Raw genomic sequence first — 17,913 nt, 5'->3', positions numbered from 1 at the left:
GCATTAGCTGCATATTGCTAATGTGGTCCAAAAGAGCAGTGGAGTCACCTTTTTTTTCAACTAGAACGGGAACGCATCAAGTCTGCAGACAACACAAAACACATTGAAACACACACACACACACACACACACACACACACAATCCCCACAGAAGTTCTGAACCCTGCTGGGTCATCTAGGATTTTGAAAGCATCTTAGGGCATTTTCACAAAATGACTTTGGTGGTGGGAGCAATAGTAACTCTATGACCAGGAATAAACTGATCACACCATTAATCACCACCTCTACCCTCTTAAGATCACTATCATTTCCATTTATTTCTTTTTCTTGGACAAGTGGACTCTCCTTATCCCTGACAGATTTTATTTTCTGAAGCTATTTTGGGATATGTGTGGGACTTGAAAGTAAACTAAAGCTGATGTTTGAGATGAACACTTCAGTTTGCAATATACAGTACTAGCCCTCCCACTTATTCTGTTTATTAGAAGGGTCAAAATCATAATATAAAAATTAGCGCCCAAGAGGCATGCTCATAGCAATAGCACGTAGACCTTTATACCACTTTACACTGCTTTACAGCCCTCTCTAAGCGTTTACATAGTCAGCATATTGCCCTCAACCAAGGGTGGGTTGCTATCGGCATTACTGCCAGTTCGGTGCACTCCGCGTGCGTGCACAATTGCCTGTAAATAGATCTGCGCATGCACAGAACATTTTAAAATGCCCCCCAAAAAACATGCCGTGATGACCGGGGAACCGGTTTGGAGGCGTGGCCAGCCTGGGCAACCCAGGTCAACATTCCACTACCGGTTCACCCAAAATGGTGCGAACTGATAGCAACCCATTTCTGCCCCCAACAATCTGGGTCCTCAATTGACCAACCTCAGAAGGATGGAAGGCTGAGTCAACCTTGAGCCTGAGGGACTCGAACTGCTGAACACTGGTGAACACTACTTCTACTGAGTGCTGGCAGCCGGCAGCCAGCACTCAGTAAAAGTTGCCTGCAGTACTGTATTCTAACTACTGCTCCAACACGGTTCCTGATGTCCATGGATACCATGTTGGTAACCCATGATTTAATGTCATGGATAAGCAAGGACTTAAACTAGATTCATAAGGATTCTTGCTCCTATTTTTAAAAGTTAGATGTTGCCATTATGTGGATTAGTAGCTTTGTTGCACGTTCTCCATTACGAGAATGATAAACAGATAAGAATAAAATGTTCAAAACTACATAGGGCGAAGCTAACTATTTGCTCTAATGGCTATATATTACATCTATCTCAGTATCAGAAATAGCATGCTCCTTCATGCTGATTGATGGGGAACTTTTGGTGAAAAGTGCTATTGTTCTCCAGCCCTGCATTTGGTGGGCTGCCATGGGAAACAGGATGCTGGGTTAGACAAACGTTTGATCTTATCCAGCAGGATTCATGACTAAATCTCAGTCCATGGGAAGCTCACCTCTCCATTAAGAAAACAGTAAAGCACAGCCACAGCCAAACCCTGAAACAAAACAAGCAAATTATTCATTATGAAATACACAATAGCAAATGGCGGACTGCCATTCCAGAAGATGGAACGTCATTTTTTTTAAAAAAAATCACACTGAAATGTGATGCACGTGGTGAATGGAGACTATTTTGTCGCTTTGGTGGTTCCAAAGACCAAAGCGGAGGATGTTAGGCTGAAACCTGCTGGTGGTTTGCAGCATCCTACATGTTCTATATACAAAATATCAATTATGCTGGCAAACACATTAGAAGGTTTGAAACAAAAACAGCATGAAATAGTTTGATTCAGAAGATAGGAGTTATTCCAGTACTAACCTGAATGTGAACTTGTAAACATGGTAGGCCAGCCTCACCCCCACCCCCACCCAACATACACCATTCTAGAAGTTGTAACCCTAACACATTTAAGGGTTACTGGCTTGGGAAAGGTGGCTTCACTACTTTGGTGCTTACCTGCATTCTCTGAGATCCTAATTTAAGTTCTAATCTAAGGTCCAATTTCATTTTAAATCGTATGTTATCCAATTCCATTTCAAATAGTTTTTATCAGATTTTAGTAATAATCTGTGTCTGGAACTCTGCACTTTGATATGGCCCGAAGTCTAATCAATAAAGTAAACTAATTAACTAGTATCTAAGGAATTTTTCATCAGAGGAACTATACGCCTCTTACCTGGAAAGATCCTAGGGCTTTTTCAAACAGAGCTTGAACTTCCATGGTGCCATTTGTGGTATCAAAAGGGAAAAAAGCAAAAAGAATGTAATGGATTCCAAAGAGAGGGATGAGCACCAGTGTTGATTTAGCAAGCCTCCTAGGAGCGAAGAAAGAGAGAATGACGATGATGATGATGATGATGATGATGATGATGATGATAATAATAATAATAATAATAATAATAATAATAATAATAAAACAGTGATATCCATTGTCATTGGTACCATGTCCAAGATTTTTACAAAACACATAAAGAAATTGCAGCTTCTTGCAATAACACCAGCAGAACTACAAAAAATGCGCTACTAGGAACATCATATATTTGAAGAAGATACTTGGATGATACTTAAGACACTGGCAGCAACCCGTATCAACCACTAGCACCAGTCAATGGTATTTGTGACACATCTCTAAATGTTCAGTTGACTGTGTTTCATGTTTAATGAATAAAAGAAATGATGATAACCAAACCAAACCAAACCAAACCAAACCAAACCAATAATAATAATAATAATAATAATAATAATAATAATAATAATAATAATAATAATAATAATAATAATAATAATAATAATAAAGATCCTATGGGATTTTCGTATACAAACGGATAAAATACTGGTGCATAATACACCAGACATCACACTGGTTGAGAAAAATAAGGTTATAATCATAGACATCGCAATACCAGGTGATAGCAGGGTCGACAAGAAGGAACATGAAAAAATCGCGAAATACCAGGACTTAAAAATTGAAATTCAGCGTTTATGGCACAAACCAGCAGTGGTAATTCCAGTGGTAATCGGCACACTGGGTGCTATTCCAAAAGCACTGGAATTACATTTAAAACAGTTAAAACTTGACAAAATCACCATCAGTCAAATGCAAAAAACTGCACTGCTTGGATCCGCACGTATATTATGAAAATACATTATGACATCCTAGGCCCCTGGGTGGGGCCCGACTAGTAATCAATGCCAAATCCGGCGGAACAACTGGCCACTGTGATACAATCTAATAATAATAATAATAATAATAATAATAATAATAATAATAATAATAATAATAATAATAATAATAATAATAATAATAATATCAGACTTGAACATTCTGATTCTACAAAAAGCAACCCTACTTGGAACAGCTTATATCCTCCGATGTTACCTTAACAGTTCCTAGGTCCTTGGTTAGGACTCGAACTGTTGAGCTACCAACCAGTCCCAAAGGCTGTGAATCTCACCAAAGATTAACCACATAATAATAATAATGCAAATTGAGGTTGAGCGACTGTGGAAAAAGAAATCATGTGTTGTCCCGATTGTAATTGGAGCCCTTGGAGCAATACCTAAAGGGCTACCTCGCTATTTGGAAATTTTAAATTTATCGGACTTGAACATTCTGACTCTACAAAAAACCATCCTACTTTGAACAGCTTATATCTCACCAAAGATTAACCACATAATAATAATAGTCCATTTAATATTGGCTGATGCTGACAGGGTAGGTCCATCCCCTCCTACAGTTTTAGGATGTACACTTGACTTCTAATAAGGTGACCAACTTTTTTACAATGAAAAGGAGGACAAAACACGTTCTATTGTCCAAAATGCTAAGGTGACCAACTTTTTTACAATGAAAAGGAGGACAAATAAATTGGAAAAAATATATCGTAAATAAAAGAAATATTTTATTCATTGCAACAATAATACACTAAAATATGATATATGCATAATAAAAACATTTGCAACATTTTATATTGTAATTATGCTTACATGCCTGTTAATTATTATTTAAATGAGTACTTTTCCATTGAATTAATATTTTTTGTCAATGTATCATCTTCTAACAATATATTAGAAATATCTGAACAAGAAATATCCTTCATATTGAATTTTACGGCAAGTGCTGCAGCTAGAGTATCAACATTCAATCTCGATTTCTCACTTGTCGAAAAATCATTTGCAATTGAAAAAAAACTCTTTCAACTGCTGCATTAGTTCCAGGGCAGCACAACATAAATTGAACAAGTATAAATAAATGTTCACATGGAATATGTTCATTTTTGAAATGGCTGAAAATATCCACCCATCTTTTATCAATTTCAACATGTTGATTTTCCCATTGTATTAATTTTTCAGAATTTAAATATATATTCAGTCTTCTAATTTCTTCAAAGAGACAATTGTCGTCTATTTTAATGTCTAGCATTTTTTTAGATAAAAATTCAACACAAGATTCAATATCTGTTCAATATACTTGCGATGAAGTAAAAAAAACACCACTAAAAACTGTTTAATAAAATACGTCACATAACGCGCAACAGATTAGTCTTCAAATATCAAAAAGGAGGACATGTAGGAGGACACTTTTCGAGGGAGGACAGAACTTACAAAAGAAGGACTGTCCTCCCTAAAGGAGGACAGTTGGTCACCTTACTTCTAACCTTCTAGCAAGAGTTGCAGTTCTCTGTTACATAGCTGGATCTCTGATTCCTGCTCTATTCTCTGCTCCTAATAACATAGGTGAGCATAAAAACAGGTGCCTTAAATGGAAACATTGATAGGTTTAGCACTCTTCACTATAATGGGGCAATCATCCTTGAGGCAGCTTTCTAGACAGACCCACGACATGCAAACAAAGAAAACCTTCGACCCCTGGTCATTTTGTTTGCCGTTGCTTGTTTATTTGTGAGGCTGTTTAAAGAAACCTTCTTACTTGTATTGACTGGAGTCCTTGCCTCTTCCATCTGGCCATCGCAGTTTGCTCATCAGAATCCTTACAATATTAACAAATAGAATGAAATTGATCTACAAAACAAGGAAGCACAAGTGAGATGGAGGTAGTTCTTCACTACACTCCCCCCATTCCTCTACCAGCATTTTATTACATCTTCTAGGATCACCCAGCCATTCTTGAGCGTACAAGCTTTATCCTAGGTGACACTAATAATCTCAGCACCACAACATACATCGCTATAACTTGGTAGTGGGGAAACAGACAAAAGTTTATCTTGGAAATTACTGTGAAGTAGACTTACTGCAATAGAAGCCACCACCGGGCCTTGAATGAGCCACAGGACATATGTAAGATGCATATCCCAGCACCTGTAAAAACAACAAACAAACAAACTTGCAATTGTCGAATGAATAAAAGGGTCTCATTTAGAAAAACCGGTGAATGAACATCCTAGAAAACTCTGTTCTGAAATAAGTATTTCATGGAAGGATGTAACCATCAGGCATTTCTTACTATCTATCTATAGAAATTTACAGCAGGCAGATATAATTATTAGAAAATTCAAGAGGGCACATTGGGAGGGGGAAGCAGAGGGACAGTCTTGTTTGGACTAGAGAGTTTGGTTCTAAGGGAGATTTGAAAAGTTCAGATGAACTCAGGAACTTGCAGTGATGCAGCAAAGCAAGGATTCATTACACTACCCAAGGTTTTCACTTTTCTGTTGCTTGGTAGAACTGAAGGCTGATTCACACAGGCACATGTACAGATATGTCACAATTAGTATGAATTGAAATAGTGCAATATTTGATTTTAGTGCAAATTATAAATGGATACCAGGTTGCGTTTAAATGAAAGTCCAAATTCAGTTAATGTAAGGCTGGTGGCCACATCATTGCCATTAGGGTTTTTTTGATGCTAATTGTTGTGTACAGAACAAGAAAAGGAGATGTTCTGTTTGGGGAAAGTTCAAAAAAGAAGGGGCTCCTTTTGGAAAACCAGAGCAGAATATAGGAGATAGCTTTGGATATGGGCTTAGGCTCCAGCTTAGCTTTTGTCCATTTGATTTATTTATTTTAAATATTTAAGAGGATTATTGATCTACAACATAGATAAGAATGATATTGAGTAACCTTGTTAAAGTTTGTTACCCTATTTTGGCAAGGTTTAAGCCGGAACCAATTACCCTGTTTTCCATAGAAATATCACTTCTGTGAATTCGAATAATGCAACCATTTTCTGTTATTCATGATCAGCATTAATTGAGACCAACCTGTAGTTACCCCCTTGATGGTTGTGACACCAGAATGTGTTTTCTGGATGGCCAAAGTAACCAAACACTAGTGGCAGAATTTTATCATCAGGGAAAGTACAGTACTTATCAATGAACTCAGTTCATAAATCTCTCACACACACCATCTTAGGTAATTGGATTTCCACAGAAAAGATTTTTATTTGTAACTTTTTTTTCAGCATGATGCCACTCTCCTTTATTGTACCTTATGGGACTGTTGTGAGAACAGAGAGAAATTCTTTACATATACCTCCTCCTCTGCTCAAGAACCTATATCAGTTTCTCCTGTGAGATTGTTTTCCAAACTTTCTGGAGCCCTAAAAAAGGTAAATTATGTGTCCTGATTTAATAATAAAAACTTAAGCTAAAACGGCTCTTGGGGGGGGGGGGGACTTTGAAGGACTTGCCAAAATGCAATTTCTTTTATTTCATTTCCTACATTCGATTCATTTCCCAATTTCTGAACTGGAATGCAGCCTCCTTTGAATATGAGCATTGCAAAACTTCACCCTTATTGGATGGAAAATTCTCCAAATCAAAAAACATAATGGCATGCATTGCAGTACTCTGATCATGTTTTAACAGCCAGTTTAGTGTAGCAATTAAGGCATCTGGTGGAAGACAGTGAGGTCTTGTCTCACACTTTTTAGGCACAAAGCCAGCTGGGTAAACCTGGGCCAGTCCCTCTTTCACAGTCCTAGGAAGGAGGCAAAAGGCAAATCACTTCTGAAAAACCTTGCCAAGAAAATTGTAGGGACTTGTCCAAGCAATCTCTCAGAGTCTGCACTGACTCAAAGGCACAAAGTAAATGTATAAATCATATTTTAAGGGATTTAACTGCCATTTTTGCTAAAAGAGAATAAAATAGCTGGTTTTTTAAATAAAAAAACCTGTATTTTTATTTTATCATGCTAAGAAATGCAAATAATAATTGCTACACCTGTAATTATAGTGCAAAAAACTCTTGAAAATGTCATGTTCTCACCGAACAGTTCTGACTATAATGAACTCTATATAGTCTGTTGATTCAGCTGAGGTCTCCCTGATAGCTAAATAACCCATTGAGAGTGTTGCCAAATTGTGCTGCATGTTGTCAGTCCCAAATATGTGCCATGCTGTCATTTGGTGTATTGCTTCCTCAAAAACCCAGGCTAAAAATCTGGGTTGATTTGTTTGGCAACAAGAAGACAGGATCTCGGCATCTGATGAAATGCTAAATAATGTTGAATCTGTTTAGCCCAGCAGAAGGTTCCAAATGAAGCCAAATAGCCGATTGCTTTTGCTGGGTAGTTAGATTAATCCAAAACAGAGGATAAGATCACTATCACTGAAATAAACTTGTTATTTTACTTCATTAATAAAAGTGAGTTCCAGGACAAGTAGCTAGCAGCAGAAAACGTATCTCCCTGTGGTATCTATTCAACAGATATGAAAATGCTTTGAAACCAGATTAACTTGAACATTATCCAACATTAAGAGGGATGGGAACTGTCTTTTTGTAAAAGGTGAATTCTTAAATGAGAATTCTAGGGATTTAGACAGATGTTGTAGACTTGTTGTAAGATGCCCAGAGTTGCCTTGAACTGGGAGGTGCACAGCATATAAATTTCATAATAAATAAATAAAATAAATGTGCAGTTGCCCTGTCCAATCATGGAACGTGGAGCCCACTTCTTTCTGTCTTTTTTTCTTTCTTTCTTTCTTTCTTTCTTTCTTTCTTTCTTTCTTTCTTTTCTTTTTCTTTCCTTTCCTTTCCTTTCTAATTAGTCTGTATATTCCCACTGCACTTCTACAAAATTGCCACCCCTTTCTACAAAAGTATGTTTAAAAGGACAGTTTGGTATAACTGCGCAAAGCCCATGCTTCTCATCTATCTCACAAAGCACTCTTGTTTGTTTCCAAAATAATTATCAAATTGTCATGCTCAGAACCCATCAGAGAGAAGGAGATTTGATATTCAGGAAGTGGAATATAAGAGCTGTATTTTTTATTAAGGGCTCATCACTCTAACCAACCATCTCTCTAACCAGCAAAATTCTTTTTTCAGAATCTCTGAGCACTTCACAAACAAACAAACAAAAAAAACCAGATTTTAAACCAATTACTACTCATACTGTGGATTGATGAGAAACATGAATACATACCATGTTTCCCCTTATTTTCTTTTGACCCCTGAAATAAGCGCTTGGTCTTATTTTCAGGGAGGTCTTATTATTTTTGAGGTGCAGGAGGTGGCGAGCGTAGTAACCTCACAATATTTTCAGGGAGGGCTTATTTTTTGGGGAGGGCTTATTTGAGTGCATGCGCTCAAAAACCTGATTGGGCTTATTATCCGGGGCAGTCTTATTTTGGGGGAAACAGGGTAATTTGCTGTGTTTATACTCAGCCATAATATGTGATTTGTTTTGTTTTGGCAAACCAACATGAACCCTGCCATTTTATAACTTAAAAAGAGTTCTGCTACAAAACAGTCAAACCCTAAAACCAATTCTAGGTATCACAAAATAGATGGTTTCAAATATTACAGAAGTGATCCAGAAGCTGTTCTGGACAAATTCGGGCTTATTTTGAGGATAGATCACTTCCAGAATATTCAGAGCCGTTTCTTTCAGGATCAAAACATTACTTGATGGCACATTTTTCACACTTGCGATACTTTAGTATTCTGCTTTATTCAGTAAATTACAGTTGGACCCAACCATGTCTTAGCATGATTTGCAAACAGACTGCTGAGTTTGGAAAATGTGCTTACCCAGCATTTTCATGTAATAGTCTGGCTATGACCCATGCAATTACAAATAACATTGGAGCACCTGCAACAGAGAAAACAATTTTGTGGTTAGTGCCTACTCTTAATGTAGAAGAAAAGTTAGCTTAGGTTAGCTGAACATTTTGAATAACAATAACAAAGCCTAATAACCTTATGAAAAGGAAAAATGGATCTGCCTAAAAATAAAAGAAGGATGGACCCAACACACCTAACAAAAAGCTGAAGTGCAGAGAAATACATGACCTTTCAAAATGGCCTTACCCATGAAGACAATTCCCCTGTTTTCACAGCTGAGTGTTTCACAAACAATAAGGGTGATGGGTGAAGGTGATGAGAATTACAATCCAACATTCCTCTATAGCATCATATTTGGAGGGAATGATGTATACCTGTTTGCAGGTTCATATTCAGTTATATCAGTGACAAGAGCTTGGGCATAAATCTCATTTCCCCCCCCCCCCTTCCCCAAGCACAGGAAAAGAAATGGAAGAGGACAAAAAAGTCCAGGACAAAGAAGAAGAGCAAAGAGGTGAAGAAGAGGAACAAACCAGAAGCAAAACAAAAAGGGGGAAAAGTGACCCAAAAGCAATGTAGGGGAGATGGAAACTAAGAGACCACTGCCACGAAGTGGGCAAGGGAAGTAAGTTGAGGCTCTGCAATAGGTCACTGAACATCCTCAGACAGCATGCTTGTCTGGTAATTATGAAGATGCTTACCCCATCCCAGAGCCACAAACCACCAGAAGAACTTTCGGTCGGAGAAGAAAGAAATGGTCAGCAGGCTGTGGAGATAAAGCCCTTCTACAAGAAGCCAACTATAATTTGCCATGATGCAGAAGTTAACAAAGGCTATGATCATCTTGCACCTGCCCTGAAGAGGAAACAAGAAACATTATAAATAAGGTGTTTTATTTATTTTCGTTTTATCTTCTTTCCAGAGAACCTTTACCCCATTGCACTTTATTTATCAGTGGTCTATCAGTTCCTCAATCTCAATACCTTAGAAGAACCATGCTAGATCAGACTGTCTGCATTCTGGCATTCTGTTATCATAGCAGAAGCATAAAAGCACGTCATAATTCTGATGAATTATATATGAAAATCACCACCAGAGTGTTCCAGAAGTCCTCATAAGGTAAAGGTTCCCCTCATACATTTGTGCTAGATGTTTGTGACTCTAGGGGGCAGTGCTCATCTCTGTTTCAAAGCCAAAGAGCCAGCGTTGTCAGAAGACGTCTCCGTGGTCCTGTGGCCGGCATGACTAAACGCCGAAGATGCACAGAACACTTCCCACCAAAGGTGATTCCTATTTTTCTACTAGCATTTTTTACGCGCTTTTGAACTGCTAGCTTGGCAGAAGCTGGGACAAGTAACAGGAGCTCACTCCGTTACGCAGCACTAGGGATTTGAACCGCCAAACTGCTGGCCTTTCAATTGACAAGCTGAGCGTCTTAGCCACTGAGCCACCGCGTCCCTTGATGTCCTCATACTGGATGAATATTTTACTGCATACTTTTAAAGTTCATTTCCTAAGAGCCCTTAAAATGGGATTTTTATTTGTCCACCAGCTATGGGCTAGTGTAGGATTTGGATCAGGTATCAATCCCAAAATCCTTTGAGTAGTAAAATTGCTTCTGCTTCAGTTTCTTCTAAAGATAATCAAGATCATTAGACCAATTCCTGCAAATATTTGATCTCTTGCAGGGGACAGTATCTTGAGCAAGTACTACTAATCTTGCTACCTTAGCTTTTCTAGATAACACGCGTCACTTTCTTCAGTCTGATATTAACTAGGAATTAACCAAATTTGTTTACAAATATGTTTGCCCTATGTTTCTCCCCTGATCTTATATGACTAATTAATCTCTGCTGATGATTTTAATCAAGCTGTTACTGTCACAAAATCAAAGGCAAATTAAACACAACTTATGCCACTTTAAACACTCACAACTTCTCTAACGGCAACTTATTTAAACAAAAGAAAGGTACCAGAATAAGCAATGTGGCAATAACTTTTTCTGAGTTTAAAAGAGATGAAAATGATTCCCCCCCCCCATTTTTTTCCTCAAGTAGCTTTTTGATGCTTTAATGAATGGGGTGGCTGTATATTTCTACTTTCTTACTGTATGCAATTCACAGTAGACAGCATCATCTGTGTCCTCTGACAGTATAGGGTCCTTGATAAAGTTTGCGGTCACCCTTAAGATGAAAGAAGCAAAAAGCTGTATGTGGATGTAATTCCTTGTACAGTGGAGTCTCCTATTCAAAAGGAGAAAAACCAGGCATTATGCAGGATTAGAATAGGTATTCTCATCAGCCACATGAAGGTTTAGGGAAAAGAGATCATTACTTTTTTTAAAAAAAATATGTTCATAAACATTTTGAATGCAGTGTATTGTCAGGGCATATCATTTACAAAACAGCAAAGAAAGAACAATCATTACTATTGTTTATACTGCTTGGAATAATTTGCTTTAATCTGCAGCAGGCTTTTCAAGATCTCAGCCAGACGTCTTTCCAAGTCTTCCTGCCTGAACTGATTCACTAATGGCACTGGGGACTACATGTAAGGGAGAACATATTGCCTAGATCCCAATTATATGCCAAGACGAGCACATTGCCACTCTAGCTTAATATTTAATGTTGATTAAACATTCAATCGATATGCTGATTAAATTTAAAATGTTGCGTTTCAATGCTGGACGCCTCCGAGAGTCACTCTGTGCGAATCAGGCAGCCATATAAATCTACTTAATTAAATAAAAAATTTGTATGGATTTATCAGATGGCTTATTCCTGAGGGTAAAAACTCAAATGAATTCAGCTGGACTAGGGTAAATTCACAGACACATGCATATACCATATTTTTCAGAGTATAAGGACACGCTTTTCCCCCTCTCCTAAAACAGGCTGAAAATGTGGGTGGGTCTTATACTCCGAATGTAGTTTTTGCAAAGCTTTTTTTCAGCCCTAATGAGGCGCTAATGAGTGAAGCGATCTTCCATGCTTTGTCTGCTGTTCTCATTGCTTCTCTCTCCAATGATCAGCCCTGCCTTAGAAGCTGTTTTTTTAAATCCCCAATCAGGGGATAAAAAGCATGCGCGCACATGCTGAAAACCAGCAAACTTATGCGCTGAAGCTGACTAGATTAAGGACACACGAGGGAGGTCACACCCTGGACCTTGTTTTTGTCTCTGGCCAGTGGTTGAGTGATCTGGGAGGAGGGGATTTAACCATCACTCCCCTGTCATGGTCAGATCACTCATTCCTTCGTCTTGACTTCCCTGGTGCTACCTCCCGCTGCGGGGAGGCGGAACCGGAAAACATTAGATGGTTCCGCCCCAGGCGCCTGATGGAACCGGATAGGTTCCAGACGGAGCTTGGGCCACCACCTGTAACCCTGACCCACCCCCGGGTAGAGGACCTGGTGGTCACGTGGAATAATGCGACTACCGGGGCCTTGAACCGGGTGGCGCCTTTGCGGCCTCTCCGGCGGCAACGATCCACCCTTGCCCCTTGGTTTACCGAGGAGCTAAGGGTGATGAAATGCCGCAAGAGACGTCTAGAGAGTCGTTGGAGATCCTCCCGTTCCGAATTTGATCGAACACAGGCACGAGCCCATTTAAGGACGTACCTTGTGGCATTGAGAGTGGCCAAACGCCAATATTGTGCCACTCTCATTGCATCCGCAGAGAACCGCCCTGCCGCCCTGTTTCAGGTGTCCCGCTCCCTCTTGTTTCAGAGGCCGCGGGAGGCCCCTTTACAGGGCAGAGCAGAGGAATTTGGGAAATATCTGCAGGATAAAATCGCTCAAATCCGGAAGAACTGGGTCCCTGTCAGTGGTTCAATGGAGACGTCTGTGGCGAGTCTTGAGGAATCGACCTGGGAGGAGTTTGACTTGGTTGCCATCGAGGATTTGGACAGAATGCGTGGACGACTGCGACCCACCACATGTTTATTGGACCCGTGCCCCTCCTGGCTTGTACTGGCATCCTGGGAGGTTACACGAGACTGGCTCCTGGGCCTAGTGAACGCTTCGTTGAGCGAGGGGTCTCTCCCGGCCGCCTTGAAAGAGGCGGTGGTGAGACCCTTGCTCAAGAAGCCTTCCCTGGACACTCTGGAGCTGGCCAATTATCGTCCTGTCTCCAACCTTCCCTTTTTGGCGAAGGTTGTAGAGAGTGTGGTGGCTTACCAGTTTCCACGACATCTGGAGGAAAATGATTATCTAGACCCGCGCCAGTCCGGCTTCCGCCCCGGTCACAGCACGGAGACGGCCTTGGTCGCGTTGGTGGATGATCTCTGGAGGGCCAGAGATAGAGGTTGCTCCTCTATTCTGGTCCTATTAGACCTCTCGGCAGCTTTTGATACCATCGACCATGGTATCCTGCTGCGCTGGCTGGAGGGGTTGGGGGTCCGGGGCACCGTTTTGCGGTGGTTCGGCTCCTACCTTTCTGGCCGGACGCAGCGTGTGTTGGCAGGGGAGGAGAGGTCGACCCTACGCCCCCTTACTTGTGGGGTGCCACAGGGGTCAGTCCTCTCGCCACTCCTGTTCAACACATATATGAAGCCGCTGGGTGAGATCATCCGTGGTTTCGGGGTGGGATATCATCTGTACACTGATGATACTCAGCTGTACTTTTCCACCCCGAACCACCCCAACGAGGCCGTCGAAGTGATGTCCCGGTGTGTGGAAGCCGTACGGGTCTGGATGGATGGCAACCGACTCAAATTCAACCCCTCCAAGACAGAGTGGCTGTGGGTACCAGCTCCCCGGTTCAGCCAATTAATTCCATCATTGGCCATCGGGGGCATCCAACTCGCCCCCGTGGAGCGGGCGCGCAATTTGGGCGTCCTCCTGGATGCCCGGCTGTCCATGGATGACCATGTGACAGCCTTGGCAAGGGGGGCGTTCCACCAGGTTCGCCTGGTGCGCCAATTGCGCCCCCTACTGGACCGGGACGCCTTACGCACGGTCACTCATGCGCTGGTGACGTCTCGCTTGGACTACTGTAACGCTCTCTACATGGGGCTTCCCTTGAAATGCACCCGGAGGCTACAGTTGGTCCAGAACGCAGCCGCGCGGGTAATTATGGGGAGTACTAGGTACTCCCATGTGACACCGTTCCTGCGCGAGCTGCACTGGCTTCCTGTGGTCTATCGGGTGCGTTTCAAGGTTTTGATAACGATCTTCAAAGCGCTCCATGGCTCAGGACCTAGTTACTTGCGGGATCGTATTCTGCCCCATACATCCCTGCGACCAATCCGCTCGCACAGAGAGGGTCTCCTCCAGGTGCCGTCCACCAGGCAGTGCCGGGGGGTGGCGCCTAGGAGTAGAGCCTTCTCTGTGGCGGGCCCAGCCCTGTGGAATGACCTCCCCCCGGATATTAGGAATACCTCTGACCTCCGCTCCTTTCGTGTAAAGCTCAAGACCCACCTATTTCAAGTAGCTGGCCTGGCTCAACTTTGATCCAACTATATCGCTCCTGACGGGTTTTTTATTTGGGGTATTTTAATTGTATTAAATTATTTAGGGGTTTTTAAACATTGTGTTTTTAATTGTTTTTTATTCATCAGCTCACCTCCTCCTTGTATATGTATATGTCTTGGTATACGTTTTTGTTATATGTATGTTTGTTTATATATTTATTTCCTATGTTTTATTGTACGCCGCCCCGAGTCCTTTGGGAGAGGGTGCGGCTAAGAAATAAATATTTATTATTATTATTATTATTACTAGCCAGATGAATACCCGGTAGACAGAATTTGTTTTTACTATTTTCCTCCCCAAAAACTAAGGTGCATCTTATACTCCGAAAAATACAGTTTGCTACTGCCTACTTTCAGGATTTTTTTTAAAATCAATTTCCCAGTTTAGCCCTGGAATTTTCTGGCAGTGTCACAGCCAAGTACTCTTTGAATCTCAAACCTTTTTGAGGTCACATGAGCTCTGCTACATCCTGCAATCTAGTTGGGCTTCTGTATGATAAAACTGAGAACTGTAAAATATGTTACTTTCTTGCACGAGGGAAACATGGTATAAAAATACAGAATCCACTCAACAAATTAAATGCAGTATCATACGATCAAGTAAAAGCAGATGAAGCAGTACGGTGGCACATTCTGAACATATCATGGGAAAGCGTTGTCAGATCTCTGATTCTCATCATTTCTCCACTCCCAACCCCACCAATAAATGGAACAGGATTCACAGAATCTAAGTGTTTCACATCATTTAATACACAGAGGCATATTCATGTGGACTGTTACAAGATAAACAAAGGAAAGGGAAGAAATAAATGGATAATTCTTCCTCACCGAAAAGAAGCTAAAATGCCCAAGGCTGCTGCCAGAGCTATGAGGGAGATACTGCTTCCAACAGTGTACACGGTCTCCAATTTCATTAGATAAGACACCTGTAAGAAGACATCCAAGGAGATTTTTTTTCAGGTAGGAGTTGTATTCATGCAAGCAGCTTTTCAATGTTGCTTTAAAAAAAAACAATCATAGTAATGTAACTTTTATTTGCAATAAACTGAATTGAGGCAAATGACTTTCTCTGCAAATTCTCTGGCAGAACACAGCTTGATTGAAAATATGGAAGGAACAAAACAAAGAAATATCCCCAGCCAGGTGTATAATTCCTTTTAGCATATGTAAATCAGGAGTGGAATATACATATTACACTAGACCAGAATCATATATCTGCTGTTGCATTACATGATTTAGATGTTGCCTTTGAGGCAGATGAGGTATTCAGCAGGTTCTGACCAGTTCTGGAGCACCAGTAATGGAAATGTTGAGTAGTTCGGAGCAGTGGTAGGTTGCTCTTACCGTCGCTACTGGTACGTTGCTCACGGGGCCATACGCCCTGTTTGTGCACACGCGCTGCGCACGCATGCACAATCTACCACCCTTGCGATACCCAGCTGTTAGTTGGGGCTCGCGCAGGTGCCATACCTGGCTGGTTGCTTTAAAAACAGGTATAGAACATGGGCGGGGGAGCGGGTAAGCCAAACAAGTCACTGTACTGCTCCCAGCTACTATCGGTAAGGCCGGACCAGACCGGGAGGAACCCACCACTGGTTCAGAGAACCGGTAAATACCACCTATGACTTGCCCCACCCCCATCTATTCTCTGCCTCCCGAGTTCCTAACCCTAACCCTAACCTTAACCCTAACCCTAACTCAGCTGATCAGGAGGAAATGGGGATTTTGCAGTATCCTTCCTTTGCCACGCCCACCAAGCCACACCCACCAAGCTATGCCACGCCCATCAAGCCACACCCACAGAAACGGTAGTAAAAAAAATTGAATCCCACCACTGCTTTGAGGGTCATGTGAACAACATGCCTCATATCGTTGATTCCTACTGCAGTCACATAAGTATTCATCCATGTTGCTAGACCCTGATTAGCCATGGTCTGTCAAAAAAGCCATAGTGACTGAGCTTACACATAACTCTAAATTGTAAACCTTGGCTTACCAATCATAATGTCATGTTCACACATTAAATTGAGCCCCAAAGAAATCACATTCTGCCATTCCCACATTTTGAAAGGGCGTGTATTAAAGAGGCTGTTGAATTGTGCAGTACTAAATCGGATCACTAGGTGTTGCTATTTACAATTATTTTTCTTACATGCAGCAGTTCGATTGTCTCTGACTCCAAGTAGCCAAGCAGAAGGAATAAGCACTTATAGACTAAAGATGAAAGTAACCCCCCAAAATGCATGATGATAATAAATAATAAATGATAATAAAACGTCTTTGTTCCTTGGATTTTATATCCCACTTCTCCATATCTATTTAAACGGAATATAAAATGCTTAGTGCCTGTGCAACAACAGTTGCAAAGGAACTAAATTGCAAAATAAAAGCAGCCTCACAAAACACAACCACTGAGAATAAAAGAGCCCATTACATGACTGCAAACATAAAACTCTCTTGGGCCTGCTTAAAAGAGGGCAAGGAAACAAATGATGACGACATCCCTCTGTTTGTATACTGCACCTTCTGATCTAAGTCTGTTGGCAGCATGCTCAAGTAACTTAAATTTTCAGGCAGTCTGCCAGGACAGCCCCTCGTGGAAGCCTCCGTAGTAATCTATTCTGTAATTAAGTAGAGTGTCAAAAACAAAGGCTTGATCCAATTCCTCCATCAAAGGGCATAATTCACTAATCAGACAAAAAGGAGAATACGTATTCCTGACCTTCCTATGTGACCTACCTATCCATTTGCACATCCATGTTTCAAACTTGTAGGTTTAGGGAAGTTGAATCCTTCTTCAAAGTTTGACCATGGCACAGATATATGGGTGCCCCATGAGTTCTTAAATTGGTGGGTTTCGAGCTAAATTGGTCAGGTTGGCACTCTATTTATCCTTTAGTGTCTTTCATTGCATCCAGTCATTCAGTGCGCCAAGAGAAAATCCAGTTCCATGAGATCAAATGAGTGCAATTGTATCAGCAAAAACAATATATTTCAGAGATAGAGGACATTTCCAGGCAAGTAGTTTTTCTGATCTACCAATCCTTCTGAATCCAGTTTAAAATGCACTTATTGAATGAGATGGCTTCAAACTATTTTCAAACCTATACAGAATATTAGGTAGTATAGGGCAGTACAGAGTTCACAGCGAATCTCCCATCAATTAGTGCTTGCTCTTTTGTCCAATAGCTGAGCAGAAATAACAGTAAGCCAATTAGAGATCACTTGACAGCCAATCACTGACTGCCTACATCCTCCCTCCCTCTTCAGATCCATCCGTTCAAAGAGTTTGTGTTTGCCATGGTGGCAATCCTTGTGGCCTTCACCATTCCCAATGCCAATGTGCCGATGTGATAATAATTCTGCATTTGGAGTTCTTCCAATCATAACAGCATGGTGATGGG

At 41.0% G+C, this 17,913-nt stretch overlaps 1 protein-coding gene across 3 annotated transcripts in view; it reads right to left on the bottom strand.

Annotated features, from left to right (window-relative positions):
* SCTR (secretin receptor) overlaps positions 1-17,913 on the bottom strand; it is a 40,551-nt gene that overhangs the window by 2,840 nt on the left and 19,798 nt on the right. For all 3 annotated transcript variants that reach the window (XM_081935083.1, XM_081935084.1, XM_081935085.1), the window contains exons 5-12: positions 15,338-15,435; positions 11,146-11,281; positions 9,740-9,893; positions 9,006-9,066; positions 5,264-5,330; positions 4,942-5,033; positions 2,188-2,326; positions 1,465-1,506 (exon numbers count right to left, since the gene is read on the bottom strand). In XM_081935083.1, the coding sequence (XP_081791209.1) occupies positions 1,465-1,506; positions 2,188-2,326; positions 4,942-5,033; positions 5,264-5,330; positions 9,006-9,066; positions 9,740-9,893; positions 11,146-11,281; positions 15,338-15,435 (789 nt within the window). The remainder of the gene's footprint in view (positions 1-1,464; positions 1,507-2,187; positions 2,327-4,941; positions 5,034-5,263; positions 5,331-9,005; positions 9,067-9,739; positions 9,894-11,145; positions 11,282-15,337; positions 15,436-17,913) is intronic.

This window comes from Natrix helvetica (genome assembly GCF_964273705.1).
Source record: "Natrix helvetica genome assembly, chromosome: 1".
Taxonomy (NCBI): Eukaryota; Metazoa; Chordata; class Lepidosauria; order Squamata; family Natricidae; genus Natrix; species Natrix helvetica.
This window is presented reverse-complemented; position numbering and strand designations above follow the sequence as displayed.